Source organism: Polychytrium aggregatum, assembly GCF_025602895.1.
Source record: "Polychytrium aggregatum strain JEL109 chromosome Unknown BJ171scaffold_61, whole genome shotgun sequence".
Classification (NCBI taxonomy): domain Eukaryota; kingdom Fungi; phylum Chytridiomycota; class Chytridiomycetes; order Polychytriales; genus Polychytrium; species Polychytrium aggregatum.
The window spans coordinates 23,647-50,263 of NW_026516263.1; the positions used below are offsets into that span (position 1 = coordinate 23,647).

The 26,617-nt window shown below is 55.7% G+C and overlaps 11 protein-coding genes across 11 annotated transcripts; 5 read left to right on the forward strand and 6 right to left on the reverse strand.

Moving 5' to 3' along the window:
• Positions 1 to 1,862: 1,862 nt before the first annotated feature.
• BJ171DRAFT_262337 (uncharacterized protein) lies at positions 1,863 to 6,527 on the reverse strand. The gene has a single exon (XM_053106774.1). It carries the CDS (start codon positions 6,065 to 6,067, stop codon positions 2,030 to 2,032), a length of 4,038 nt encoding a protein of 1,345 aa, XP_052962386.1. The 5' UTR covers positions 6,068 to 6,527; the 3' UTR covers positions 1,863 to 2,029.
• A 741-nt stretch (positions 6,528 to 7,268) lies between these two features.
• Positions 7,269 to 8,894, forward strand: BJ171DRAFT_636770 (uncharacterized protein; the record flags this gene model as incomplete). The annotated part of the gene is made up of 4 exons (XM_053115722.1): positions 7,269 to 7,439; positions 7,530 to 7,563; positions 7,647 to 7,677; positions 7,925 to 8,894. The coding sequence occupies 4 exons, from the start codon at positions 7,269 to 7,271 to the stop codon at positions 8,487 to 8,489; spliced, it is 801 nt and encodes a 266-aa protein (XP_052962387.1). The 3' UTR covers positions 8,490 to 8,894.
• A 2,097-nt stretch (positions 8,895 to 10,991) lies between these two features.
• Positions 10,992 to 11,364, reverse strand: BJ171DRAFT_587154 (uncharacterized protein; the record flags this gene model as incomplete). Its single annotated transcript, XM_053114419.1, has 2 exons — positions 10,992 to 11,114; positions 11,230 to 11,364. 2 exons carry the CDS (start codon positions 11,362 to 11,364, stop codon positions 10,992 to 10,994), a joined length of 258 nt encoding a protein of 85 aa, XP_052962388.1.
• On the forward strand, positions 11,016 to 13,527 carry BJ171DRAFT_526638 (uncharacterized protein). The gene is made up of 2 exons (XM_053112671.1): positions 11,016 to 11,045; positions 11,230 to 13,527. The coding sequence occupies exon 2, from the start codon at positions 11,426 to 11,428 to the stop codon at positions 13,313 to 13,315; it is 1,890 nt and encodes a 629-aa protein (XP_052962389.1). The 5' UTR covers positions 11,016 to 11,045; positions 11,230 to 11,425; the 3' UTR covers positions 13,316 to 13,527.
• Positions 13,354 to 14,663, forward strand: BJ171DRAFT_636789 (uncharacterized protein). Its single transcript, XM_053115723.1, has one exon. The coding sequence runs from the start codon at positions 13,613 to 13,615 to the stop codon at positions 14,585 to 14,587; it is 975 nt and encodes a 324-aa protein (XP_052962390.1). The 5' UTR covers positions 13,354 to 13,612; the 3' UTR covers positions 14,588 to 14,663.
• Positions 14,585 to 16,286, reverse strand: BJ171DRAFT_603355 (uncharacterized protein). The gene is made up of 5 exons (XM_053115169.1): positions 16,126 to 16,286; positions 15,784 to 15,906; positions 15,602 to 15,638; positions 14,960 to 15,444; positions 14,585 to 14,888 (listed from the first exon to the last, which is right to left on the reverse strand). Exons 1-5 carry the CDS (start codon positions 16,180 to 16,182, stop codon positions 14,676 to 14,678), a joined length of 915 nt encoding a protein of 304 aa, XP_052962391.1. The 5' UTR covers positions 16,183 to 16,286; the 3' UTR covers positions 14,585 to 14,675.
• Positions 16,287 to 16,627: 341 nt separating this feature from the next.
• Positions 16,628 to 17,848, reverse strand: BJ171DRAFT_464316 (uncharacterized protein; the record flags this gene model as incomplete). Its single annotated transcript, XM_053108541.1, has 2 exons — positions 16,628 to 17,017; positions 17,471 to 17,848. 2 exons carry the CDS (start codon positions 17,846 to 17,848, stop codon positions 16,628 to 16,630), a joined length of 768 nt encoding a protein of 255 aa, XP_052962392.1.
• Positions 17,849 to 20,138: 2,290 nt separating this feature from the next.
• Positions 20,139 to 21,682, reverse strand: BJ171DRAFT_603357 (uncharacterized protein; the record flags this gene model as incomplete). The annotated part of the gene is made up of 4 exons (XM_053115170.1): positions 20,139 to 20,270; positions 20,382 to 21,058; positions 21,124 to 21,584; positions 21,640 to 21,682. 4 exons carry the CDS (start codon positions 21,680 to 21,682, stop codon positions 20,171 to 20,173), a joined length of 1,281 nt encoding a protein of 426 aa, XP_052962393.1. The 3' UTR covers positions 20,139 to 20,170.
• Positions 21,683 to 22,253: 571 nt separating this feature from the next.
• BJ171DRAFT_447437 (kinase-like domain-containing protein) lies at positions 22,254 to 23,140 on the forward strand (the record flags this gene model as incomplete). The annotated part of the gene is made up of 1 exon (XM_053108197.1): positions 22,254 to 23,140. A coding segment is annotated over one exon (886 nt), but the record flags the coding sequence as incomplete, so codon positions are not given.
• A 645-nt stretch (positions 23,141 to 23,785) lies between these two features.
• On the forward strand, positions 23,786 to 24,466 carry BJ171DRAFT_526675 (uncharacterized protein). The gene has a single exon (XM_053112672.1). It carries the CDS (start codon positions 23,815 to 23,817, stop codon positions 24,268 to 24,270), a length of 456 nt encoding a protein of 151 aa, XP_052962395.1. The 5' UTR covers positions 23,786 to 23,814; the 3' UTR covers positions 24,271 to 24,466.
• On the reverse strand, positions 24,462 to 26,617 carry BJ171DRAFT_526677 (uncharacterized protein). Its single transcript, XM_053112673.1, has 4 exons — positions 26,051 to 26,617; positions 25,357 to 25,829; positions 24,915 to 25,199; positions 24,462 to 24,746 (listed from the first exon to the last, which is right to left on the reverse strand). Exons 1-4 carry the CDS (start codon positions 26,407 to 26,409, stop codon positions 24,616 to 24,618), a joined length of 1,248 nt encoding a protein of 415 aa, XP_052962396.1. The 5' UTR covers positions 26,410 to 26,617; the 3' UTR covers positions 24,462 to 24,615.

The window sequence follows — 26,617 nt, forward strand, 5'->3', positions numbered from 1 at the left end:
GAGACGCCAAACCCGCTGGCTCGCCGATGCCCTGCCCAGTAGCACGGGCAGGAGGAGACAACCGGGAGTCTCCATCAGTCACGCCTCCTCCATGGCCTCCCGGTCACTTCACCACCGCATGCCTCCATGCCGATGGAGAGGTGAGGATTGTGAGGATTGAAGTGGGATTTTCGTGAGGATTTTTTATTAGTAATATAGTGGGGCGATGAGGGTTTGGAGGATCTTTGGGTCTTTTTGACCATCCGGCCGGAATCTTGCTAGCTTGCGACCGGGGGAGGAAGAAAGCACGCCTTTCTGTATTGGCCTGGTGAGTGGATATGTGTGGAGCCCGTATCGGAAGGTGTGTGGCAGTGCAGATGATTTGGTAAGCAACGTCATTGCTTGCCTCATGCCGACAAGAGAGGCCTGACCTCTCGCCGGTCGCTAGCAAACAAGATTCCGGCCGGATGGTCAAAAAGACCCAAAGATCCTCCAAACCCTCATCGCCCCACTATATTACTAATAAAAAATCCTCACGAAAATCCCACTTCAATCCTCACAATCCTCACCTCTCCATCGGCATGGAGGCATGCTTCGACCAGTGCAGCAAATGGGACTCATGTGGGCGGCCAAGGAGCGGGAAAGAGCCATGAAACCAAGTGCTGCCTGTCCGTGTGTGGCTGCTGCGCAGAGACGCGTTGCCCATCCAGGCCAGCCCACGATATCACAGAGGAAAAAACGTTTAGGGCGACTTTTGTGTCACCTCGCCGGCCATGCTGCGCGCGCCTCGATCCGCCCACCACCGACCCAGCGCCGAGAGACGGCAGGGCCACCACACCCACGCCTGAACTCGATATTCCGTTTTGGCTGTGCGGTGTGGTGATGCTCGCACGTCGAAGGGCCTCGGTCAGAGACAACGCAACCACCCCTGCATCGAACCACCCAAAATGCGAATCTCGCCACTCGCGCATTGCGACTGGGGCATACCACCAAGCACCCGGCACCTATGGCCCGCACGAATGCGGGATGTTTGCGCTGGGGCGCGAAACCATGAGAATCGAACCTGCAACCTGGGACATGCTAACCACCCGATCCCGGGTGCCGCAACGGAGAACGACGCGGGGGCTGGAATCGAACCTGCGACCTACGATCCCAACACGGCCCCGACCCATCCCGGACCCAGTGGCGCGGCATGACGAGGATCGAACCCGCAACCCCAGCATGATCATCCACCACGATCACACCGAGGCCAACGGAAAAGCCAAAAAGCAGGGGCCGGGAATCGAAACCGGGTACAGCATCGCCACATCCATCCCGGTCACGCCGGGCAAACGACACGGGCAGGAATCGAACCGGGTGCATCGGAATGGGTATACCTTGTGTAACCCCAAACGGCAGTAAGCAAATCGCCACCATAGGGAGCGTGGGCGGCCCACAAGCCAACACACACGCCATGTACTGCCACACAGCCGAGTGACACAAACGCGCTTAGCCGACCAATGATATGCAGAGGCTGTTCACTCAGGCGAGATAATGCTGAAATGCATTGTTTGTGTAGTCGGGGTGTTTTGGGGTGTCTATGATGGGATTCCCCAAGCCCCCAGCACCTATGGCCCAGACCATGGCCGCCCTCCAACACACGCGAGCGGAATGTCCTCGGAATCTTTTTATATATGAATAGGAATCTTTTAGGAATCTTTTATAGTGTATTTTCATAATAAATCGGAATCTATCGACCAAAAGTCGAGCCTTGGGAGGGCAAAAACAAAACGACAAAACGACAAAACGACAAAACCCACCCAACCCCCACCATAACGCATTGGCCACGACATCGTTTTGTCATTTTGTCATTTTGTCATTTTGTATTTGGCTCCCCGGGGAGGACTTTACCCTGAGGATTCCGATTTGATATAAAACACACTATTAAAGATTCCGGGGAGATTCCGCCGCACACCATAATTCAGCCACCAACATTCCGCCGAGATTCCTCGCCGCACACACACACTCCGTGTCTCGCCTAAAACACCCCAGACAGCATCCTGCGAACACCCTATTCACGTTCGTCGCTCAAAGAACGACGATAGAGGCCTTGGAACTTGTTGTTGGCGTGAGTGCCTTCCTTGCGCATCACCAGGCGCGAGCGCAGATAAATATTGCTCTGCAGATACTGCCCGATGTTGTACTTGTACTTGTGAGGGATCCTGCCTAGTGCGCGCTCCTGGCTGGTCTGTGCAACAAAAACCTCCTCGCGGAGTTTCTGAGCCAGGATGTCAGTGGGGCGGGCCCGCTGGAACCAGTGGTAGAATTCCTCGGCCAATGCTGGCTGCGTGACCATGTTGATGGGGTCCTTGTAGGCATCGGCCTCGTCCTCAGGGTCGATCAAGTTGTACGTTGCTGCCAAGAACTCGTCGATGCAGGTCACAGGGGAGAGCTGCCCATGGGTGGCTTCTTTCATGATCACGGGGATGGTCTCGCACAGTTTGCCACCCTCCTTGTACTTGGGGTACCACTTGAGCATCAGGCGATACATACCATCAACCCACGCCTGCGAGTGTTCGGCTTTGGTCAGGTACTCGCCATTGGCCATGAAGTTGGGTGCGTTGGGGTCAATACGACGGGCCTTTTCGTAGTCCTCCATTTTGGCGAAGAAGTGCGACCCAAATGGATTGATCACGATGCGTCGAACGATCGAGTCCGAGCCACTGAAGGCCTTCAAATCGAGGTCCTCGTAGTTGCACAGTACCATGAACTTGCATGAGAAGCGCGTCTGCGTTTGCTTGCCATACATGCCTCGGAAGGATGACATGCCCGCACCGACCAGCATCTTGATGCGGGACGCGTTCATACGAAGCTTGGTGTGGTTGTCAGAGCCGTCAAGCTCCTCGACGGTGACATAGCGAGCACCCACAATGAACTCGAGCTCGGGGGATGGGGCACTCGATGAGACTGGTGCGCAGTACAGGAAGCGATTTGGCAGACTCTTTGAATACTCGCCCAGGGTGCGCTGGATGAGATTTGCAAGCAGCGTCTTGCCATTCGATCCTCCACCGACGCAGAACACCATGAACTGCTCCGTGGTGTCGCCGTCGAGGAGGCTGGCCATGAATCGCTGGTTCCAGTCGAGCTGCGCCGGATCCGTGAAAATATCGCCAATCATCGTCTCGATCTCTTCCATGGCTTGAAGGGTCTCGGACGTCACTGGGTCCGTCAAAAAGGCGTTGCAGGAGACGGTCATGTAGTCCTCGGGGAAGCCGCGGCGGCATTCCATTGTGCGGAGATCGACCACACAGCTGCGGTTGACGTTCAGGTGCGACTTGCGATCCTTCTTTTCCACGAACTCCTCCCGGCATCGCGAAAAGCGCAGGTGCGCAATCGCGGTGATCTTGTTGAGATGGCCATCGTCTTGGGTCCTCTGTCGGAGGGTCTTGAGCGCATCGATCGTCTTTTGCGCATGCTTCAAGTCCTTGCCGCCTTTGAAGGAATACCACTCAATAGCCGAGTCGATCAGAGCCCACATTCGCTCGATGATGGCAACATGGAACTCGCGATTGCCCTTGTGATATTTCCAGTAGACACCAGTGAAGTGGTACCAGTCGTTGACCGTGGTGTTCTCACCGATCCACTTGTCGCCGAGCAGATGGAACAGCACCTGGGGCCAGGCAGTATGGGGGTAGGTACTCGTGATCGCCTCCTTGAACGATGTCGAAATCTCGGCAGGCATGGGGCCCAAATACGGGGTCGGATCGCGCATGTGGGCATCCTTGCTGCTCACTTCGCCGTTTTGGACAGTGATGTGCTGGTGAATGTGCTGCGTATAGTAGATCGTGATGTTGTTGATCGTCTGCGCAAGCGGGGTCCGCGGGTTTAGTGCCAGGAACGTCGAAGTCGGGTACGCTTCCCCCTTGTGCACGGGATCGCTCTTGCCACAGCGAAGGCATTGGAACGTGAGGCCGACAGGGTTCATCGAGAGCTGGGTCTGAGCCCGCTCTTCCTCCGAGCAACAGAAGGGACAGGTGCGCTGAATGGTAGCGACGATTGATCCAGTGTTGTTCTCGACCCCGAAGCGCTCAATAACGGCGTTGGGTGCGTAGGGGGCCGCCACCCGCTTCAAGTCCTCCTCCAAGGCCGCGTTGCGGGCTCTGGCGGCTGAGGAGTCGGGGTCGCTGCTGGCCGAGGCGCGTTCGTGCAGCTGCATGAGGAGATTGGCGATTTCCACGGGAATCTCATCACACAATGGGCCCGGGAGACAGCTCGAGGTGATGGAGTAGCTCATGGTGGTGGCAAAGTCGAGCTTGTACAAGGTGCTGTTGGAGGAACACATCGAGTCCGGGTCGCATTGAGTGCACGTCTCACACTCGATCTCGAGGATGCTTGCCGTCGTCATCGTCATCTTGACGGGGACACTGGCGAATCGGGGAATGGCCAGCGGCGTATTCCAAAGGAATCTGAGAAGGGCGTGGCCGGCTTCATGGCCCAGATGGTGCTTGAAATCACGCCACTCGAGCTTGACCGCATGAATGTCGGCGCGGGGCCCAGCTGGGCGAATGGGTGTGGCTTCCTGCTGCTGCTGGAGCATACGAGTCGCCATGTGCAAATTGGTGTTGCTACTGACGCTGCCCGGAAAAGCAAGCTCCAGAGCGCGCCAGTACTTGTTGGGGCGCTGGGGAGTGCGTGGCTGGAGTCGGAGCAAGAACTTGGGGTGTTCGCGGTAGAATTCTGTGCACTCAGAGTCGAAGCAGCGGACCAGGATCTTCTTGGGGCTGACGAGGAGATAATTGGTGTTGCTCTGGTGGTCAACATAGTGGTTCGCGTTCAGGCGGATCGCCTTGTACATGCAGCGCTTCGTGGCGAATCGGATTCGGACGAACCCTTGGCTGGTGGGTCCATCGCTGACCACGCTGTAGTCGCTGAAGTCGAGATCCGAAGCGGGGTCGCGGATCAGTTCACTGAGCGAGAAGGAGTTGTTTGCACCCTTTTCCTTTGCGAGAATGTCAATGATCGCCGCTTGGAGCTCAGGAGGGACAGGTCCCGAGGCAGAGGCGGAATAGGCGCCAGAAACGGCGGCGGGGGAGACACCGGGATCGGTGAAGGCAAGCGGGGACTCGTTGCCCGTGAGGTACTGGCAGAGGTAATCGGTAAACTCAAAGGCCTCCAAGGGAAGACCGGTTGCGGGATCGACGGGGACCAAGGGGCGGATGTCGTCTTCAGAGGTTCCATTGCGCTGGAGGGTCTTGGCCGACAAGATCACACGGAAGTGCGTGTTGGCACTGGGGTCGACCATAGTGGCATCGGCCTTGTCGGTGAACTGGGCAAAGTCATGGGCACTGGCATTAAGGTGGGCATAGATGCGGACGAGGTCGCTCTTGACGACGCTGGTGTCCTGACAGAAGATGTGGATCGAGAGGAAGCGATCCTTGCCCTTCTTGGGGCCAAAGTACATGGCATACTTGATGGAGAGGACCTGCGGGAAGGCGGCCTTGATGGCTCGGTCGCAGTACTGGAGGACATCGACGGGATCGCGGTGTGCACGGAGGTGGCAGTCCACATCAAAGTACAGCTTGGTGCGGGCACCAGGAGGGATCGCCTCATAGCAGACGAAGCGCCTGGAAGGGCTCTTGTTGCGCTTGTTCAGGTAGAGGCCCATGGCTGGATCAAAGACGATGTTGCGGGCGTTGAGGATGTCCTCGACGGTGGTGGCATCACCCAGGTCTTGGAGGATGCATTGGCCGTTCTTGAGCGGGCCGGCGTTGATCTGGGCGACAAAGTCGTCCTTCGCGAGACCAGAGTGACGGGCAGCAAAGCGAGTGGGGACAAGGCGGTGTCCAGAGTGGGCATGGACCATGTAGCTGTCAGCAAGGCACACAAAGCCATTAACGACACCTGTGGGGCTGCGATTCGCAGTGTCTTCGGCAAAGAAATCGATCGAATCGAGATCGAAATCGATCGACATGCTGTCGTCGTCCCGATCGGTGCAGGGCTCGAGATCAGGATCAGGGGAAAAGTCGGGTTCGGAGTCAGAGCCGTAGCCGGGGGCATGGCCAGTGGCATAGGCAGAGTCAGAGAAGGAGTCAGAGGAACGGGCGGTCATCGTAAAATCGATAGATCAGAGGGAGGGAGAGCGAAAGTGCGAGGGCGGTTTGCAGGCGGTTTTGAGGGAGATCGCATGGAAGGGAGAGACATGTGAATCTTGCGATCGGGGCAAGAAGACCCTGGCATTGGTGGTGGTCCACTTGGTCCAGCGCAGAGGAAATCCTTGCGTCTTCATGGTCCGTGGCTCTGTCCGAGAAGCGAGATGCAGAATGGGAATGCGTGATTGGCTGCTTGCTGGAGCGAGAGGCTGGGGAGAGAGATGGGAATCGGCATACAATTCAGGGTCCACAGGGTCTCCGAGGATGGTGGGATGGCGGGCTAAACGATCTGGAATCTTCGAGCAGAGATCTGCCGCTGGCGGGTTCGCTGGGTGCCGGTGGGCTCTGCCGGCGATGGGATGCGATGCCCCGCACCACTTACACGGCTCGACCCGCTTACCTGTGTGCATCATGGTGTCGAGGGCAAGGATTCGGTGCTTGTCGATCGTGGTGGGCGAGGGTGCGGTTGAAGGAGGTTTATGGGCCGAGGAGATCTGGTCTGGCTGTGGATCCTGATTGGCCCTGGTGTGCTGCGCATGGTCACCTGCTCCCGTTGGCTCGAATCGGATCGGATCCAACCAGATCTGTGGTCACGTGGACGATTCACGTGGTCTCGCGCCCCAGCGCAAAAATCGCGCATCCACCTGGGCCATAGGTGCTGGCGTAGATGGGGTGGTGGATGGTGGGTTGGTTGGTTCTCCTTGCGTGTCTGGCGAGACTCGCTTTTTGCAAGGGACGTTGTTGATTCCCACGCTTCCGTTATTACTGTGGCTTGTTGGTAACCGCCGAGGCATGGTCTAGCCGCGGAACTGAGCAATACCAACGTCCGCAAGAAGCATAGGCTAACTATGCCTCTGGCGGATATCCACGGTGATCTGCGGCACCACCAGCCACCACCGTCTTCATGGCTCCGTGGTTACCGGGCTGGGCGTACAAGCTCGGGTGGTCGGAATATCTGCGTGAATTTTGAAGGAAAATAATGTCGACCAAGGTATCATAGAGCTGCCGGCAAGGACATTCAGCATGCTTACCGACCAGGAATTCGAATCGCTGGGCTCGTTCGTTGAGTCCGAGACGTGTTATTGTTGCGTCTGTGGAAAAATCGCACTCTATGGCTATAACGGACATCGCACCCATTGCCATGATTGCAAGAGCGCGGCCATGAGGGAATTCAAACCGTGTCCCTGTGGCAGCGGTGCTATGAAGTTGTGGGGATTACTGGATGACAAGAAGGCGAAGAAAAAGAACCAGAAAAAGAACCAGAATACCAAAAAGAAGAACACTCCTCTAGCCACCCATTGCTTTCAATGCAAACCCACCGAGGCGCACTATGTGAGTACATCCAAGGTCTGTCCCTGTGGAACCTATGCAACCTTTGGGTACCGCCGGGTTGGAAAAATGGTTGCTTGCAAGAAACACAAGACAGCGGCGATGATCGATCTCGGTGTCAAACTTTGTAAGTGCCGATCAGGCAAACCAATGTACTATGGCTATCGAGCCAAAGGAAAGAAGGTTGCTTGTCAAGTATGCAAAAAAAAGGGTATGGAAAACCTCAGAAGGCGCCTCTGTTGTGTGTGCGAGACCCGAACGGCGGTATTTGGAGACCCGAAGGTTAAAGGGTCCACTCATTGTGGGAAATGCAAACAAGTTGGAATGATTTTGAAAACAAGGGCGTGTCAAAAATGCCTGCAGACTGGTGCCAGCTACGGATACGTTGATGATATAACCCCTCGCGCATGTGCGAAATGCGCAGAGAAAACGATGATCCTTGTCAATGGGCAAACATGTATAACGTGCAAAGACACCTATGCGAACAGAAAAAAGTACGGAAATCAGTGTACCCGCTGCTATTGTGCGTCCAACCCCGGTTCCACCAAACCAAAGCGATTCAAGCTCAAAGAGGACTACGTCAACACCTTCCTCGAGACCAAATTTCCCCATCTGACATTCGTCCGTGACCAAACCCTCCCTGGTGCATGCAGCGCCCGCCGTCCTGACTGGCTCTATGAGACCTCTCAATTCCAGCTCATTTTAGAGTGCGATGAAAGACAGCACCGTGGCTACACCTGCGAGGCCAAGCGAAAAGAGGAGCTCTGGGGCGATAGTGGCTGTGGCCAGGTGATCATGGTTCGCTTCAATCCCGACCAGTATACCGACTCGACCGGGACCAAGCATCGTGGGTGCTTCAAACGGAACGATTCGCAAACCGGTGAAGATATCCAAGACCGGGGCGAATGGAAAAGGCGCACCAACTTGCTCTACCACACTCTGTCCACTTTGCTGGAACCCTCGTTCGACCCCTCCACGCGCGACCTCCAGCCCCTACATGAAATTCATCTCTTCTACGATGGCTTTGTCAGCACCACAAAATATGTGATTTGAGTAGTCGTTCGAAAGGGAAACATTTTTCTGTATGTGGTCGTCACCCGAATGCACCTCGCTTTTCCCATAATAAAGGCATCTGTAATCCATGACTCAGACGAATGGTATCATCTTGGCCGACGAGGCAGTGGACTTCGATATGTCTATGGCGCATACGACCGCGGCATTTTTGCGCTGGGTCGCGAGATCATCGGGATCGAACCTGCAACCCCGACACCCCAACGAAGCCGGCTACGGGGGCGCGGCAACGGAAGAGCCAAACGGCGGAACCAGGGGTCGAACCTACGACCTGTGGCACGCCGACCACCCAGTCCGGGGGAGAACCACCATGAGAACCAAACCACGCGGGGGCAGGAATCGAACCTGCGACCTGGGACATGCTAACCACCCGATCCCGGTCAAGGCGGGCCAAGCGGCGCAGGGCAGGAATCGAACCCGGTGCATCGGAATGGGCGTGTCTTGTGTAACCCCAAACGGCAGTAAGCAAATCGCCACCACAGAGAGCGTGGGCGGCCCACAAGCCAAACAACCACACGCCATGCACCGCCACACAACCGAGTGATACAAACGCGCCAAGCCGGCCAATGGGATGTTGAGGGCTGTCCACTCAGGTGAGATAGAGCTGCAAACGCATTGTTTGTGTAGCCGGGGTGTCTATTATGGATTTTCCTGGGGCTGTCCTTGCATAGCAAAACAAAATTTTGATTCAGAAACAAAATGTGTTTTTCGGGTGTTTTGAAAACAGGGCATTTTTCAATAATAGACAGCCGGATTACATACTTAAGGAGCAAAACAACAGCCCGAAACAGCCCGAAACAGCCGAGGACCAACCATGAAGGGGTTACAGACAACACAAACACACAGATGGGGGGTGAAACACAGCAACACCAATGCGGGCTTCGCTTGCTGCGCGCTCGAACGACAACCACCAGACTTCCATAGATGGAAAACGGAAAGCGGAGCCTCGCCTGGCTGCGCTGGATACCTGGACACAGCAAGAGCCGACGAACGCCGGCGAGAAGCATGGTCTCGCCATACCACTGCTGGATACTCACAAGCCTGTAGCGATCACAGAGACAACGCAAAACCCAGCCCCTGCATCGAACCACCCAAAATGCGAGTCTCGCCACTCGCGTATGGCGACCGGGGCATACCCCCAACCCACCATCACCCATGGCCCAGACCATGGCTGCCCTCCAACACACGCGAACGGAATCTCCTCGGAATCTTTTTATATATGAATAGGAATCTTTTAGGAATCTTTTATTGTGTATTTCATATCAAATAGGAATCTATAGACCAAAAGTCGAGCCTAGGGAGGGCAAAAACAAAACGACAAAATGACAAAACGACAAAAACCCCTAACCCCGTCACAACGCATTGGCCACGACATCGGTTTGTCATTTTGTCATTTTGTATTTGGCTCCCCGGGGAGGACTTTACCCCAGAGATTCCCATTTGATATGAAACACATAATAAAAGATTCCGAAAAGATTCCTTTTCATATGAGAAAGATTCCGCCGAGATTCCTACCACACACACACACACACACACACACCACCAGGGCTGCCTACCTGGACACACAATGAGCCCAGTCTCGCCATACCACTGCAGGAAACCCACAAGCCTGTAGCGAACACAGAGACAACGCAAAACCCAGCCCCTGCATCGAACCACCCAAAACGCAAGTCTCTCCACCCGCGCATCGCAACCAGGGATACCACCAAGCCCCCAGCACCAACGGCCACACGAATACGCGAGATCCATCAACCCAACCAACCCAACCATACCACCCGACCCAACGAACAACACCGAACCCCAACGAACACCCCAGATATCCCAGATACCCAAAATACCCCAGATATGTAATCCGCCACACTGCGCACCCGAAAACCAAGCCACACCCCATCTCACCCAGCAACATAAAAAGCAGCAGCATCCCCGCCTCCATCAGCAAACCCACTCTCACCCGAAGAACAACGCCTACCCCGACGACACCCAAGTACCCCAAGTACCCCAAGTACCCCAAGTACCCAAGTACCCCAATACCCCAAGTGCACCCAAGTACTCCAATTCCCACGACTACCCCGACTACTCCCAAGTACCCCACCAAGCCCGACTCCCACGCCCACCCCACCCCTCACAACCCTAACCTAACCTAACCTAAGTTAACCTAAACCCGCACCCAATACCCCAAATACCCCGACCACCCCAACGACACCAATAAAGCCCAACTACCCCTACTACCCCAACTACCCCAGCTACCCCACATACCCCAACCCAACCAACTACACCAACTACACCGAATACACCCTACCCTACGACTACCCCCTCTTCCTTAGGTTACGCCAACCCTACCGTCCTCCACCGCCCCACCCCACGGCTACCCCTACCACGCCAACTATACCGTCCCCTCGTCTACCCCCTCTTCCTTTAGGTTAGCCAGCTATACCGTTTTCCCCCGTTCCCGTCATCACCCTCATCCCCGCAAAAACGGTATAGTTACCGATATACCCCTATACTACTCGTGATCTGGTCGTTGATGTTGAGGACGGTCTGGGATGCGGCGGCAGAGGATGTGAGTCGGGCGGTCTGCGAGACGTTGTGCTGCTCTTCTTCGTTGGCCTGGTCCATGTTGTAGACCCGCAGGTACATTCCGCAGATCAGCATCAGGACCATCACGCCCACACAGCCATAGCCCAGGTTTCGGTTGTAGGTCGCCAGGAACAGGCCGGCATACATAGGCGACAAACCTGGTGATCGAGTTGCGCTTCTCTTCCAGGTTGAACTCGGCGCGCGGCACAAACTCGTCGGCTCTCGTCAGGAGTATCGCGGGATCAAAGATCCAGAATGGGTCATGGAGTCGCTTGGCCATCCCTGTGGGGAGTGCAAATCAGGTCTGCGACGAGCGAGCGTTGGGGTGGTGGAATGCGTTGATGCATCTTGTTGGCGCTGCGTCTGGAGTTCTGTGTGGATTTTCTGTGCTGGATGAATCAAACAGAGAGGTGCTGGACTTTTCCTCTTTCCCCTCCATCTCGCAGCCCACATCCAAGCAAGCCATGCCCAAGCGAGCCAGCACGCAGCCCCCTGCTCCCCGAGGCACCAAGCGTCTCAAGCGCACGATCAGCTACGTCGATGGGTTCGACTGCTCTGAGGTTTCCATGAGCGATCTCGTGGCCACCCAGCCCAACATCGACCAACTGGCAGAAATCGTGAACGCCTGTGTCATGGAAGGAGACCTGCTCTGGATTCTCGAGCCCCGCGAAATCATCAGGCTCATGCGCACCTGTCGCTACATGTTCTGCTTCCTGGCAAGCTTCAAGACCATCGCCTTTCGCAGATGGATGGCCAAGAACGGACTGGCTGTGCTCCCCTCGTCTTCCACGACACACACCCTTGGCATTGTAGGGAAACCCTTCGAGATTGGGCTGTTCGACCATGAGGCCAAGAAGGTGCTCACCCACCTGTTTCCCCAAAAGCCACCAGCCCACGAAAACGCACGCTGGCTTCAAACCAGGATCCAGAAGCAAGAAAGCCCCGAGCTCCGCCTGCTTGCCAGGAGCGTCGCTGCTCGCATCAAGCAGTCCAAGGATCGCGATGTTCGTATCGAGATCCAAGAACTCGCTCGTGAAGGCGACGCCTTTGCGTCGCTCACCATGGCGCACGCCAGTATGGGATATGGGAATGGCGATATCAGCAAGGCACAAGTAGGCGAGCTTGTTCGTCTAGTGGAGGACACGGGGTGCATCGCTACATCTGACTTGATCATCAAGAACAACTTGGACATCCACAGCCACTTTCCAGCATACCACACCACCTACATTGGTCCCGATGTCACTGGCGACTTCTATGCACATGCTCTTACCATCAAGAAGAGCAAACGTCGCTACACTGCCTCTGATCGACTGCGATATCACTACTTTATGCGGAGAGCTGCTACAAATGGCGATTCCAGGGCACTCCTCGATCTCGCCCAGATGTACATGCATGCGAAACTTGCCCCCCACGCCACGAGATTCCTCGTATCTATCGTGTCCTTCGAAGGTCTCGACCCCTTTGTGGTCTATGACTGCGGGATGTATCTGTTGGACCTAGGAAAGAACATGCAAACCACAGTTCGTTTCTTTGATTCGGTCCAAAATGGACATCTCTTGGTGAAGCTTGGAGTCACATTCTTCAATCCGAACAACAAACGACGAAATCCCATTCTCGCCCTCTACTGGTTCAAGAAGGCCCTCGATTTGGGATGCCAAGAATCCGAGGCACACATCCGGAGGCTTCAGAGCCATCCAGTATACTTTGATGTGACTGGTTCTGGCCAAGCAAGAAAATGGTTCAGTACCATTCAGTCAGTGTGTCCAAGACCAATGCGCAGAGCGATCGCTCACATGCTCCAGACCACGTTCATTGTCTCGCCCCTTGTGTCGATTGCGATTGATGGAGAGGCAGGCTCTCGCCACAACAAGAGTGAGTACGAATATTGGCTCGACGCCAAGAACGCCAGTAATCCGTCAGTCCGACAACGACAGGAGGGACTCATGCTCCTGGCTCAAGCCACCAAGAAGGACCCTCAAAAGCATGGTGTTGAATTCGAGCAAGAGTACAAAGCCATCATCCAGAATATGGTCTCAATGGGCGACGATGATGCCCTGATGGCAACCCCGTTGTTCGACACTGGAATGTCATTGTACTCCAAGCCCATTTGCAGGCACCGGCTGGCGTACATGATGTTCAGGATGGCAGATCGGCTCGGAGATCCAAGAGCACATGAGATGGTCGAGGTCTGTGAGAGAAAGTGGAAAGATGCTGTTCGCGACCTTTTGTGAGAAGCCCTCTTCCACCACACTATGCCTATTCCTTCATTCTTTTGATTCGATAGTTGACAGAGTGGTTTCTCCATCCATCACCGAGGGGGCAGGTTCGCGGGGAAGCGGTGTGTCTTGAACTTGATGCCGTTGTACTTGCCGCTCAAGAGGAAACGACGAGGATGAGCCCACCATGAATTGGGGCAGAATATCCTCGTCGTCCAGGCCAGTACCTGTTCAAAACGTGCGTTGATTCTGGCTGTTTTTTCCTTGGGCAAGGGTAAGAACGGGCCAGCATCGACAACAACCCTGTCTGCCATGAGCGATGAAAAATACATATCCATCCACAAGCTCACCAAGCAGTTCGGCCTCGTCCCATCCACCCTGTCCAAGTGGGCCGATGCTGGGAAAGTGCGATACATCCACCCCAACGAGAATGGACACAGACTCTACAACGTGCGGGACATTGAGCGAGTCTTCTGCCTCACCCAGCCCATCACAACCAGGATCGTCGTCTACTATGCCAGAGTCAGTTCATCCCACCAGCGAGCAGACCTCGAGCGACTCCAAGTCTGGAAACGAGAGCGAGAGCCATACATGGCTGCCCGCAAGGCTCTCCAGAAGCAGTATCCCAAGCAGTGGAAGAATCGCCTTGGCGAGATCCTGGTTCCAGAGCCACCGAAACCCCATCCACCCAAGAAGAAGAAGGCAGTCCCCCTGGAGCACCTGAGACAGCGCGTCGGTGTCCTGTCTTGCTACGACAAGGACCACTGGATCCGCCAGACTGGTGTCGCTGCCGATTTCATCGATGAAGCAGTCCGAGACATTGTCAAGAACTGGTTCTCGAACCAGCAGCGATACCTGTCCCAGCAAGCCCAAGGCAACAACCCCAGTCCATTCGACATGCATTTCTCGAGCAAGAAACGGGCCAAACAAGAGTCCTGTGTCCTGCTCAAGAAGCACTGGGGCAAGATCGTCAAGGAGGACAGCTTCTGGAACAGACTCAATCCCTTCAAGCTCAATGTCGAGGGCCGAGTCGAGCGAGGCAAGCAACTCACTCTCCCCCTGGCCCATGACACCCGCCTGATCAAGACACGCACCAACAAGGTGTATATTGTCGTCGCCGAGCCACTACCAAAGAGGAGCGAAAGCCAAGCTCCTCAGGGTGATCTCGGGGTTGTCTCTGTCGATCCTGGTGTGCGCGATTTCATCACCACCTTTGACCCCTCTGGGCTGGTCACAGCCTGGAGTCCCAATGTCAGTGGATACTCCAAGATCAATCAAGATCAATGACCTCAAGCGAAGTGTTGGCAACTATTCCTGTTTCGACGGGCACTCTCATATCCACACCAGGCGTAGCACGTGTGGATATCGCTGAGTTTCATCCGGCCTTGCTTCTGTGCAGGGTCCACGTCGAAGCACTTGGTGACAAGGTACTCCACAATGTCAAAGTTGCAGAGGCAGAATTGCGTGCACTTGTGGATGGCGTCTGGAGGTCGTCGTGGGCGCTGAGTGGCTTGGTTTTGTCGGCAGCTTCCGGGAAGGAGTCGACGAGGAGCCCGAGCATGGCATATATCCAGTTCGTGGTCTTGATCTTCCTTGCCAGCGGTGAATCGTTGCGCAATTCGCGCTTGCGGAGGGCTGGCTTTCGGGGATATTGACCACTTTCATGGGGAAGTTGACGATGATCATCCTGCGAAAGAGGGTGCTGATGTCCGCCGATGCCTTTGCTTCCGCGCTGAACTCTGGGATGGTGTTGGTCGCCACGATCGCCTTGAATATGGGCGTGTAGTCCGAGATCGGTGAATAGAGGGTGCGATACTCGATCGAATCGTTGCTCGCGAGCTGCTTGAGGGCCTTGTGGTTCAGGGTGCTGCTGCCCTTGATCTCACTTGCAATCGCACAGCGTGCCCTGATCAGCTTGTTGAAGAGGTGAGTTACATCGTCGCCAGTGGAGCCGATTCCATTGTTGCGGAGCTTGTCGCCATCGAATGACAAACAACCCTTGAGCATGGTCTCGATGATATTGAGCCGCATTGACTTGCCGTCCTGGGTGTCAACCACAAGGAATGTGATCATTTCGCCGTTGCGTTCGGCAGTCAGTGCCGCATGGTCGTATCGGACCTCGAGCGTCGTCGTGAACATTTCCCCTGCCGTGGCCATGCGCCGTGTGCCATCCAGGAGTTGATGAGAGTGCCATCACTGAACACGACGCTGTCCGTCGATGTGTCCAGGGTGCCCACAAAGGCCTTGTATCCTTGGCGAAGACGGTCTTGAACGACGAGTGGTGGTTGGTGAGTCCGCTACCGTCCTTGGTGATCACGTCACAGTGGATCTTGTCGATCTGGGCAGCAGTGATTGCTGTGTGGGATCGCATCGATTTGGGCCTGGTAGAAGCGCTTGGCGGCGTGGAGTGCCTCGGTGAATGCCAGGTTTTCGTCCCGAAGGAGGCGGCCAAGGATGTTTGAGAGTCGTAGCTCTTTCCACACCGGAAACTCGAATAGATAGCCCATGGTGGCATCGGCCTTGTCAGTGAACTGGGCAAGGTCATGGGCACCTGTATTGAGGTGGGCATAGATACGGACGAGATCGTTCGTGAGGACGCTCGTATCCTGGCAGAAGATGTGGATCGAGAGGGAGTGGTACTTGTCACTCTTGGACCCAAAGAGTCCTCTCTCAGTCGCCAGGCTGCACTGCAGTGGACTGGTTTCATCCTCTCATGGTCTGACCACATACGCCGGCGTGCCCCGGCGTCCCTGGGTCGAATCGAGGGTGGACCAGCAAGATGCAGTGTGGCCATTTTCTTTCCTTTGGCGGCTGGAGAGGCGAACCTCTGCCCATTTGGATCCAGGCCATTCGTCGCCTTTGCCATCCATTTGTCGGTCCATCGATGCTGATCAGGGCACGCTGCCTGGTGTCGGATCGAGGGAGGGTGGTATTGGTGCCGGGGAAGGCTGGTGGCTTGCTGCCTGCTTTCTTCGGTACCATGTGGCGAGGGATGGTCTGGGTCGTGCTCGCCATCTATGGCTGCAGAACGAGTATCGAATGTTGTGATAGAGCTGTCGTTATCGAGTCATCGGATATTCTCTCGGTCGATCAACATCAACGATGAATATGGGACAGCACTGTTGTATATTGGATTTATTGGATGTATTGGATGTCAAATACAACACCACTCGGCCATTGCCACAACATCGGAATCACTTGGCAAGTCCGTTCTTTGGTATCACGGTGTTAGGTGTGGGTGTGGGCGGCGCGGTTTGCTTGGTTGATCTGCTTGCATTTCATTGCCGAGGTTGGCGGTTGGAAGTGGAACTCGGAGGAACTCGAGGATCAGGGCCACTTGCCGAGATACTTGAGGCTGTCGATGGCAGCCCAGGAATTCTGATCGGCAGACTTGCGGTACCAGAAAACAGCGGTGTCGATGTCCTCGGGGGTACCACGGCCATATTGGTGGCAATAGCCGAGATTGGACTGTCCGTATCGATTGCCCTGCTCGGCCGACTTGCGATACCACTCGACTGCCTTGGTATAATCCTTGGTGACTCCGTGTCCAGAGTAGTGGCACCCACCAACAATCCACTGCCCATATGAGTTGCCTTGGTCAGCCGACTTGCTGAACCACACAAATGCCTTCTCGTTGTCCTCCGATACTCCATCGCCATGGTGGTAGCAATCTCCAATCCATAACTGGCTATCGCTGTGGCCCTCGTTGGCGAGCACCTCAAAGATGCTCGCAGCTTTCTGCTGATCCTTTGTTGTTCCGAATCCATGGAACAGACATACGGCCATGAGATGTCTGCACAACCAGTCTCGATCCGATCCCAGCTGGCAGAGATTGAAGAACTTGCGAGATGAGGATGAGTCGGATGAGTCACCCCATCTGTACGATGCCAGACACTCAAGCTCTCCGAGTGGGAACTCGTCCGATCTGTTTTCTCGGATGATCTTGATTCCCTTATGTTTGTCCTGCTGGACACCTCGGCCGAGGTAGTGCATCCATCCGACCAAGTGAGTGGCGATGGGTTTGAGGACCGAGCCAGTCGACTTGCTGCTGACCTCCCGCCAGCGAGCAAAGGCGTCGGTGTCGTTCTGCTCGACGCCATGGCCGATGAACGAGAACCATCCACAGAGGAACACGATATGGAGTCGACCATCTTCGCTGCCTTGATCTACAGCCTTGGAGTACCACTCGATGGCTGAGTCAATGTCTTGTCCAACACCTTCGCCATTCTCATAGCAACTTCCGAGAGAGATTTGTGCCTGAGGGATCCCACGATCTGCAAGCCTGCGATACATCTCGACAGCTATAGTAAAGTCTTGATCGACACCATGGCCGTTGCGATAGCACTCGGCCAGGCGTAACTGTGCCATTGGATGTTGGGCTTCAGCGGCTTTCGTCAGATGGTGGAATATCCGCTGATGCTTGGTATTATCTTCTGGCTCATCGTCATCGTCAGCCCAATCGTCAGTTTGATCGTCAGTTTGATCGTCAGTTTGATCGTCAGTTTGATCGTCGTCTTCCGCTTCTGAGTCGATCCCCGATTGCAACATCCGAGCCAGGAAATAGGAAGCAGCGGCATTGCCCTTTTCGGCTTGATCTTCAAGCCAGGACCGGTCGGCTGTGACCTGATCCTTGAAATGCAGCGAGATGGCAATCTTGTCGCTCGGTGTGAGGCCGATCCGCAGCTGTCCGTCTGGATGACATAGTCCTGCCTTATGGCACCAGCTTTGGAAGCGAGCCAGCTTGGAGCTCAGGAGAGGGCGGACTCGTTTGCACACTCGTAGGAGGGTCTTGATGGTGCTGTGTTCGAGGGCAATCTGGAAGCTCTCGTTGCAGCAGATGATTGTGAAGATGTCAGGGCTGTGGTCGAGCGAGGGCTGGTTGATATTGGGCATCGACGAGGTTGCTCTGGCTTCAGCTTGGCTTTGGTGGGTGGCTGATGATGCCGTGGTTGAAGTACGTTCGTTCAAGCTGGTCATGTTGAATACGAGAGGCAGCAGGGATAGGTGAGAAGCGGGTGGGCGATGACGATGGCGATCGGCGGGAGACGGCGAGAGGATTTATGGAAAGCAAACCAGACCCTGGCAGTCGGAGGAGAAGCGCTGTACATGCCTCGCCACCCGGGTCACGGTGGCGATACAGGTGTCAGATGCGCGACACACGAGCGCAGCGGATGCCAAATCGGGCTGGGCAAACCTTGTTTCTCGTGCTGGATCGAATTGGATCCAGCCAGTGTCAATGGTGCCGGATTGATATGGCGTGGTCGCAGGTTCGATTCCTCTTCGATCACCCTCCAGCCCATACCCGCTCTCCATGTGTTGTCGCCAGTAACGGGCCATCCATCCTCTCTTCATGGTGCTGGTGTGGTTGGTGAGCTCGGCTGTCGAAGCTTGTTCCTCGGTTGTTCTCGGCTGTCCATGTGGAGTGTTTCGGGCTGTTTCGGGCTGTTCACCCCGATTGAGCATTCGAAACTGCGACTTTCGTGGTCGTTCGGGCTGATCGATCATGGCGCGGCAGCATCCTCGAATGCCCTGGCCAGATCTCATTCTCTCTCTCCACCAGTGCTCAGAGATCCAACCCATCCCACATCCTCAGCATGTCCTCCGAGCTCGAACGTCTCTATGCGCTGTGGGCCCGCGCCGATAGCGATGGTGTCCCCTTTGGTGCTTCCCCGTCCCAGGCCGCCCAAATGGAGGAGGCTTTCATTGCGAGATGCGAGAGAGTGTCTTCATGGTTGTGCTGGACAATGATCAAGTCCCCTCCTCTTTGGGCTCGATGAGAAGCGTGCCTGGTACTGCCACTTCAATGGAGTTTGGCGTATCGCCCCGCATCTCAAGACATTCACGGCCATCTTTGTCGATCCCTGCCGTTCCTTCCAGAGCATTGGTCATTCTGTCTTGGCAGTCTATCGCGATCGCCTGGAGTTGCTCCCCCATGTTGCCGAGGTGTGCAGTGCGGGGATGATGCTGGCTCCAACGATGTATCGCAGATTCGTCAAGACACATGCAGATGAGTGGTGACATATGAACACACCTTCCCACAAGAGTGCCTGATTCCAGGAGAAGATCAACAGCGCCACTAACTCAGTGGTATTCAAGATGGCACCGTGCTCGACTTGATGACCATGCAGACCCGTCCCGCTCGTGCTGGTGATAGATTTGCCTCCACTCTTCCCTTTGCATTCTCGCCAGAATATTTGGACGACTATACCGATTGTGCATCCACGGTGAAAGTGATGCACTTCTTGTCCGGGAATGTGGGGTGTAATGGATGTCCTCGAGTACCTGCTGGATTTCCTGGCCCTGTGCTTGATCTTTGCCTCATGCACCCTGACATTCGTTTTGTTCTGGATGGGAGACAAAATGCTCAGTGGCAAGGAGGATCTGCTGTGTCTCATCAAGAAGGCCCTCGGCAGCATGGTCGCATCGTTTCCTGGCAGACTTTTCGAAGCAACCTGCCCACCCGAGTGGCATGAACCCACACTTTGCATTGGCCAGGAAAGCGATCCCAGCTCTCACGACCGATCACGGCGACTGCCCCATGGTGGTGCTCAAGACGACACACAGGCTGCTCCAGCAGTACAAGCCCAATGGGGAATTCAATCACTTGCCTGCCATTACGAGAGAAGTGAGAGTACTGATGACCCCTGTCGAGGACGATGGAGTACCAGGCCCGACACCCCCAAATCATGTCCTGCTTCGTGCAAGTCGCTCGCGTGGGTTGGTCTTGCGCTTCGTACCAAATATGCCAATATTGAATTCATGATAACAACATCCTTACCCGCCTCCCCAGCGAACTGGGAAAGCGACAAAGTAAGACAGCTCACCGTAATGCACAAAGTGGAAATAGGCTTCAAAGGGGTGTTTGCGAGGCTACACCATGCCCTCGCCAAGAATGTCCTCCGAGCTCGCATTCTTCAACAGAATGTTACGAGCCCCATTGATGTCGCGATCTATCATCAACCCACACTCCCTGCAATGATACACCTTGGCTGCTCCCAAGTCCCGCTTGATGTGCCCGCACCGAGTGCATGTCTTGCTCGTGTACTCTTCCCCAACAATACACACCCTGCAGTCAGCATACTCCCTGGGCTTGTGGACGAGGGTGTCGACAAAGCGACAGTGGGCCAGCATGGCCATCTTCTCGTTGACCACTCGTCCAGAGCAGTGTGCTGCCAGCTGGTGGAAGTTGAGCTTGGGGATGTAGATGACGTTGTACGTCGAGCAGAGCCAGTTGGCTGCCTTGCGGTGGAGATCGTTGACAAGGCATCGGATGCGCTCGAGGATGCGGAGGGCTGCTCGACGCATCCTGTTCTTGCGGAATCGGTAGGAGCATTGGGTTTCTCCGTCCTTCATCGCCGGGGTCGAGATGCGGGACTGGAGATCGTCGTACCACTTCTTGAGGCTGAAGATGCGAGCGATGTTCTTGGTGTCCCTGCCACCATTGGTCGAGTGAGATTTGGAGGCACCCCAGGCGGTGACAAGGCCGGAAGGGTCGTATGTGGTGATGAAGTCTCGGACGCCACGATCGATAGAGACGACTTTCTTGGCCGTGTCCTGGGCTTGGCTTTCGCCCGGACGGACAAGTAGCTCCGAGACCACAATGTAAAACTTGCCGGTCTTGGTCCGCATGATGCGAGTCTCGCAGAGGAAGGGAAGCTGCAGTCGGCGATCCTCGATGGTCCCGTCGGCACGGAGGCGGGAAGGAATCTCCTCTCCATCCGGCTGTGCTTGGGTGGCTTCTTGACACTCTTCATGCTTCTGGACAGCATGGGGTCGCCATCAGCATCCACAGGCTGTGGAAGAGGCGGACGCAGAAGCTGCACAGGAGTGTCTTGTGCACCAGGAGGAGCGATGCCGAGGAACTCGCGAATGTTGACTCGGTTCCAGAAGCTGGAGGTGGACTGGACAGGGCCCCAGAGTCGCTTCCTCATGTAGCAGAACTCGGAGGTGGGTCGCTTCTTGCTGAGAAAGCGGGGGCGGAAGTGCTTGGTCTTCTCGCCACGGGCCTTCATGGCCGCGCACTTGGCGAGATTGGAGGCCAGGTTCTCGACAAACTCGTTGATGATTCCGTCGAGGAAGTCGTAGGCGTACTTCTCGGTACTGATGCAGTGCTTGTCGGAGAAGACCCGGGTGCCGACATTGACATAGCGCTGACGGAGCTGGGTCAGGACCATGTGGCAGAAGGAGGGGCACTTGCCATGACGCGGGACCGGGATGGCATCGACCAAGGCTTTCCACTGGTCCTTGTCAGACTTGGATAGACCGGAATGGGCCAGCTTGAGAACTTTCGAATGGCAAATGTGAGTTGATGATCGAGACATTAACGGCCCGCACCATACTGTTGAAGAGTGTGAGCACCGAGGAGATACTTGGTAGGAGCATGGTGTAGCCTGGTAAACACCCATTTGAGACTATTTCCAATCCTTGTGATGCAATACGATGGCTGTTCAACTTTTGTTTCTGATACCAGTCCGCTGAAGCGGCAGGTATGCGGAAGCAATGGGTGGGAAGTAACATTCGTTGGGAGAGGCAGACATCTTCGCTGATGGCCTGTTTGATTCTCACGGTCAGCATGTTGCGATGAGGAAACGGATGCTTGGAGGCGAACTGGCGGTGCTCGGTGCAGCAAGCTGGAGCCAGGGTGTCGCAGTCGATGTGGAACTGGATGGAATGGCTGTTACATCTTGGCTTGGATAGCGAGCCCGAGGGACTCGATACAATGTTCGATTCCATGTTCGATTCCATGTTCGATGAATGTGGCAGTATAAGCGGCAACAACGAATCCAGCCAGCAAGCCATCGGATCGAGCCAGGCTTGTGTGTGTGTGTGTGCACAATGGCCAGTGTTTGGCTTGCCAGAGCATGGCTGACCAGGGTTTGGCTTCCCTCCCTGTCTCTTGTCCATTTGACCTTGTCATCACCAACCAATTCCTTCCAGCATCCATCTCTCGCAACATGGCAAGCAGAGCCATCATCCGCCCCGCTCCCGAGCGTCCGTCCTGGTACATCTCGCCCAGGGACATCACCGACCGCTCGGCCAACCCCATCGGCCGCGGTGGCTTTGGCGAGGTCTTCACTGGCACATACTTTGGCTCCAAGGTCGCCATCAAGCAGCTCCTTGGAAACTACAACAACCGGGAGCTCGCTGACTACAACCATGAAATCAATATCTGGCAGAAACTCAGCCACCCCAACATCCTCCCTCTGCTCGGCGCTTGCGACCAGGACGACGACGGCAACCCGATTCCTCCCTTCATGGTGTCGCCGTTCATGCCCAACGGCACCCTTCGCAACCATGTTGCCAACAACAATGTCCCACTCGAGGAGAAGCTCCGTCTCCTCTTCCAAGCTGCATCGGCTCTGGCATACCTCCATTCCCGCCGCATCATCCACGGCGATCTCAGGGCCCTGAACATCCTCCTGGACGGCTTGAACAACGCCATCGTCACCGACTTTGGCATGTCCCGCACCAAGCACACCTCTGCCTCGCTGGACCGCAACCGAACCAAGGGCGGCACCGGCGGCACCGAAGGCTATGTTGCACCCGAGATGCTGGACGACGATGATCCCAGCGGTACCACCATGAAGACCGACGTCTACGCCTTCGCCATCACAATGTATGAAGTACTCAACGATGCCAAACCCGTCTGGGTCACCAGCAACGGACAAGCCATGCTCGGCCGTGCCATTGAACGCATTTCATGCAACGGCAGACGTCCCAAACGGATCGATGGCATCCCCGACGATATCTGGGCCCTCATCGAACGCTGCTGGGCCCAAGATCCCGCCGCCCGTCCTGCCTTCCCCGACATCCTTGCCGTCCTCCAGCCATACAACGGTGTCGCCGCCCCTGCCATCCCTGCTCTCGCCGCTCCCGCCGCCGCCAAGTCCCCTTCCGTCAGTCAGGTTGTTGGTCATCTCACCACTCTCAGCGTGGACAACCAGCCCCCGCCCCAGTCCAGTCGACCCGACGAGCTCAAGTTTGACGGCATCGATGATGTCGTCCACATCCGTGGCCCCATCGTCTCTCGCGCCAAGCAAGGTGATCCCGATGCCTGTCTCAAAGTCGCCAAGATGGTCTCGGAGGGTCTCCCTGCCCGCCACCAGGATTGGAAGCTCGCCATCCAGCTCTATAAGGTCGCTGCCGACCGCGGCAACCTCGAAGCATCCTTCCAGATGGCCTGGCTCACATTCCTGGGCGAGGGAATGGCCAAGAACGACCGCAGCGCCTTCTGGTTCTGGCAGGAAGTCAGCACCAAGTCGGATGACAAGGTCCTCAAGCCCATCGCCACCCACATGGTCGGGTGGATGCACTATCTTGGCCGGGGCACACCCCTCGACAAGCAGAAGGGTATCAAGATCATCCGAGACAACAAATCGGATGACTTCAAGTTTGGAGAGGACGAGTGTCTGGCAGCGCAATGGAACTCAGCCCCATCCGACTCGCCTGCCTCCTGCAAGTTCTTCCAGCTATGCCAGCTGGGATCTGATCGAGAATGGCTCTGCAGCCACTTGATGGCTGTGTGTCTGTTTCGTGGATTCGGAACCACCCAGGACCAGACGAAAGCAGCCGGTATCTTTGAGCAGCTCGCCAGCGAAGGTCACAGCGACAGCCAGGTGTGGATCGGATACTGCCACTATGGCTGGGGAGTATCGCAGGATCCTTCGAAGACATTCGAGTGGTTCAGAAAATCGGCTAGTCGGGGCAATTCAAATGGACAGTGGATGATTGGCCAGTGCTACTATTATGGATATGGAGTCGCCAAGGATTATACAAAGGCAGTCGAGTGGTATCGCAAGTCGGCCGAGCAGAGCAATCGGATCGGACAGGATAATCTTGGTACCTGCTATCAAAATGGGTATGGTGTCCCCAAGAGCATCGACACCGCCATCTTCTGGTATCGCAAGTCCGCCGAGAATGGATATAATCCGGCCATCAACAGACTCAGGTATCTCGGCAAGTGGCCTTGATCCTCGAGTTCCGCCCGAGTGCCACTCTCCATGATCAAGCCGCAAGACTGAACACATGCAAGCAGCCAGCATACTGCACCCCACACCCATCGCAAGTGATGTCGCTCGACGCCAGCCAATTTGGCATCCCGCAACCTCGAGGAGATCCTACATTCAGGCACAGGTGGCCTGGCCGAGTGGATCTCCGAGTGGATCTCCGAGTGGATCTCCGAGTGTGTGCAACAACAGGACGACAAAGGCGGCGAACGACCTGGATCCGACGAAAAGATGCTGTCCTCTCATGCAGGTGCCTCCTCCGCTGGACACTGCGCAGAGCAGGTGGCTTGTCCGCCCCGCACCGAGCGTTCACGACCCAATGATTTCACTGAAATGGGGGGTGCCTTGTTTATTTTGCACCACAGTTGTACCGCTGCTGTTCTCGAATACATCTCTCTCTGCCCTGCTCCGATCGTCACCGTACCAATGACTATCGCTGGTAGGGTTGGGGGCTCTATCCGACATGGCTGATGCTTCCACAACTGCACTAGACAGACAAGCTTCTACCCAGACATCGTGGTTGGGCTTGACTTAACAGTTCCTTCAAATGATATTGACCTTTTGCCCATATTCGGTTGGTGGTGGATATTTCGGATTGTTCGCATAGGATGCAGTCTCAGTGTTATATGACAGGGTTGAGTATGGCGGAGGCACCGCCGTCAAAGTACTGTCCCTGCTGCCTCCCTGAGCCGCTGCTGGAAACACTGGCATGGTTGGCACCGTCAGGGCTGCCACGGGAACCGCGCTACTGGCGGTTGAGATTTGGTAATGGGTTGGCGGTCCTACAGGAGTCACATCAGGCGGAGGAGGAGCGGGAGGGGCTTGATTCTTGATGGTGGCCATCTTGACTCGATACCAAAAGACGAGACCACCGCCGACCGCTAGGAGCAGAACTTTGGTAGCAAAGTAACGTCGCGGTTATTCAAGGTCGACTCGATTACTGCATACACAGCATATGCTGGGCCGTGCGCACTCCCACTACTCATTATCGCCCACCCAAGTGTTATCGGAGCCCCAATGGATGTCCAATCTAAGCTCCTCGATGCTTACCGATAAACCCGCCAACCATTCCAACAATCAACGGCATATTGCTTCCGCTCTGGGCTGGCTGTACATCGGATGGAGAAGGCGTGGAGCTTGCGCCGGTGACGGCTGGGGTAGGAGCACCCTTGCTCGGCAAGGCAGTTCTAAAGGTCAGAGAGGGTGTGCTGGGCATTCCACCCCCTTCATAAGTCGAATAATTGGTCCCGCTTGATCCCGAGTCATACTGACAAACGTTTCCAAAGAGGGTATGGGCCCAAGCTAATTGGCAGGTGCTGCAGGTCGAGTCGGTGCATTCGTATGCATCGATGGTCCCGCCCAAGGTGTTGTTGATAGTTATCGAATACACCCCATTCAGCACCTGGGTGCAGGTCGGATACATCGGGATTCTCGTGCCAGAGGCAGGGTTCTTGCAAGTTGGGTCATTGTAGCTGTAGGACCAGTAGTAAAAATACGGCGTGTTGAAGCCCGACTCCCAGGTGCTGTGTGCAAGGAAAACGGCCGATTCAAAGCGGGTGAGTGGTCTCTGGCTGAGCCAGGGGGCAGAGGCTGGGGGAAACAACGACCATGTGTGCTTTGGATGGTTTGGACTGGATATCCCGTCCCTGTAACTCACGACGTGTGCACTCGCTTGGTCGCTTATGCCAAAAGCGGTGGGCACCCTCTGCATTCACCCATCCGGCTCAACGGAGCAAGCACTCACTCGGATGTCGTAAAGTCATTCTTGCTGTAAGTTCCCGTGAAGCCGTTGCTGGCGCAAGGGTTGACGGATGCGATGGAGAATTCGCTGGCTTGACAGTTGCTCTTGCATGTGTTGTCGGTGCCGCAGGTGATGTAATCGACTGTGTTTAGGGTCGTCGACAGCGAAAAATAGAAGCAAGTTTCGCCCGAAGTCGAGGGCAGACACATGCAGCGGTTGGTCGCATAGACCCAGTCTCCCGACTGGGTGACAACCTGCAGCCCAGACATCGAGGCTGTGGCGCACTGCGGGTTCATGCGGACCGAGCTGTGGGTTGTGATCCACATGATATTGGTGGGGTCGATCGGGGTGACGGCCGACATGATGGCGCGATTGACCGAGGGACCTCGGAGGGCAATCAAACACCAGAAGAAGGGGGAGGGTTGACAACGACGAGGCGGGAAAGTCAATCCAGAACAGACCAAACCTCCCCAAAACAGGGCTTGCTCGTTTCCGTGATGGAAGGTGGCTTGTGTAGTCACGTGCGTCACACCAGGCTGCGCCACATGATACCATCAAGCGCGGTGTCGA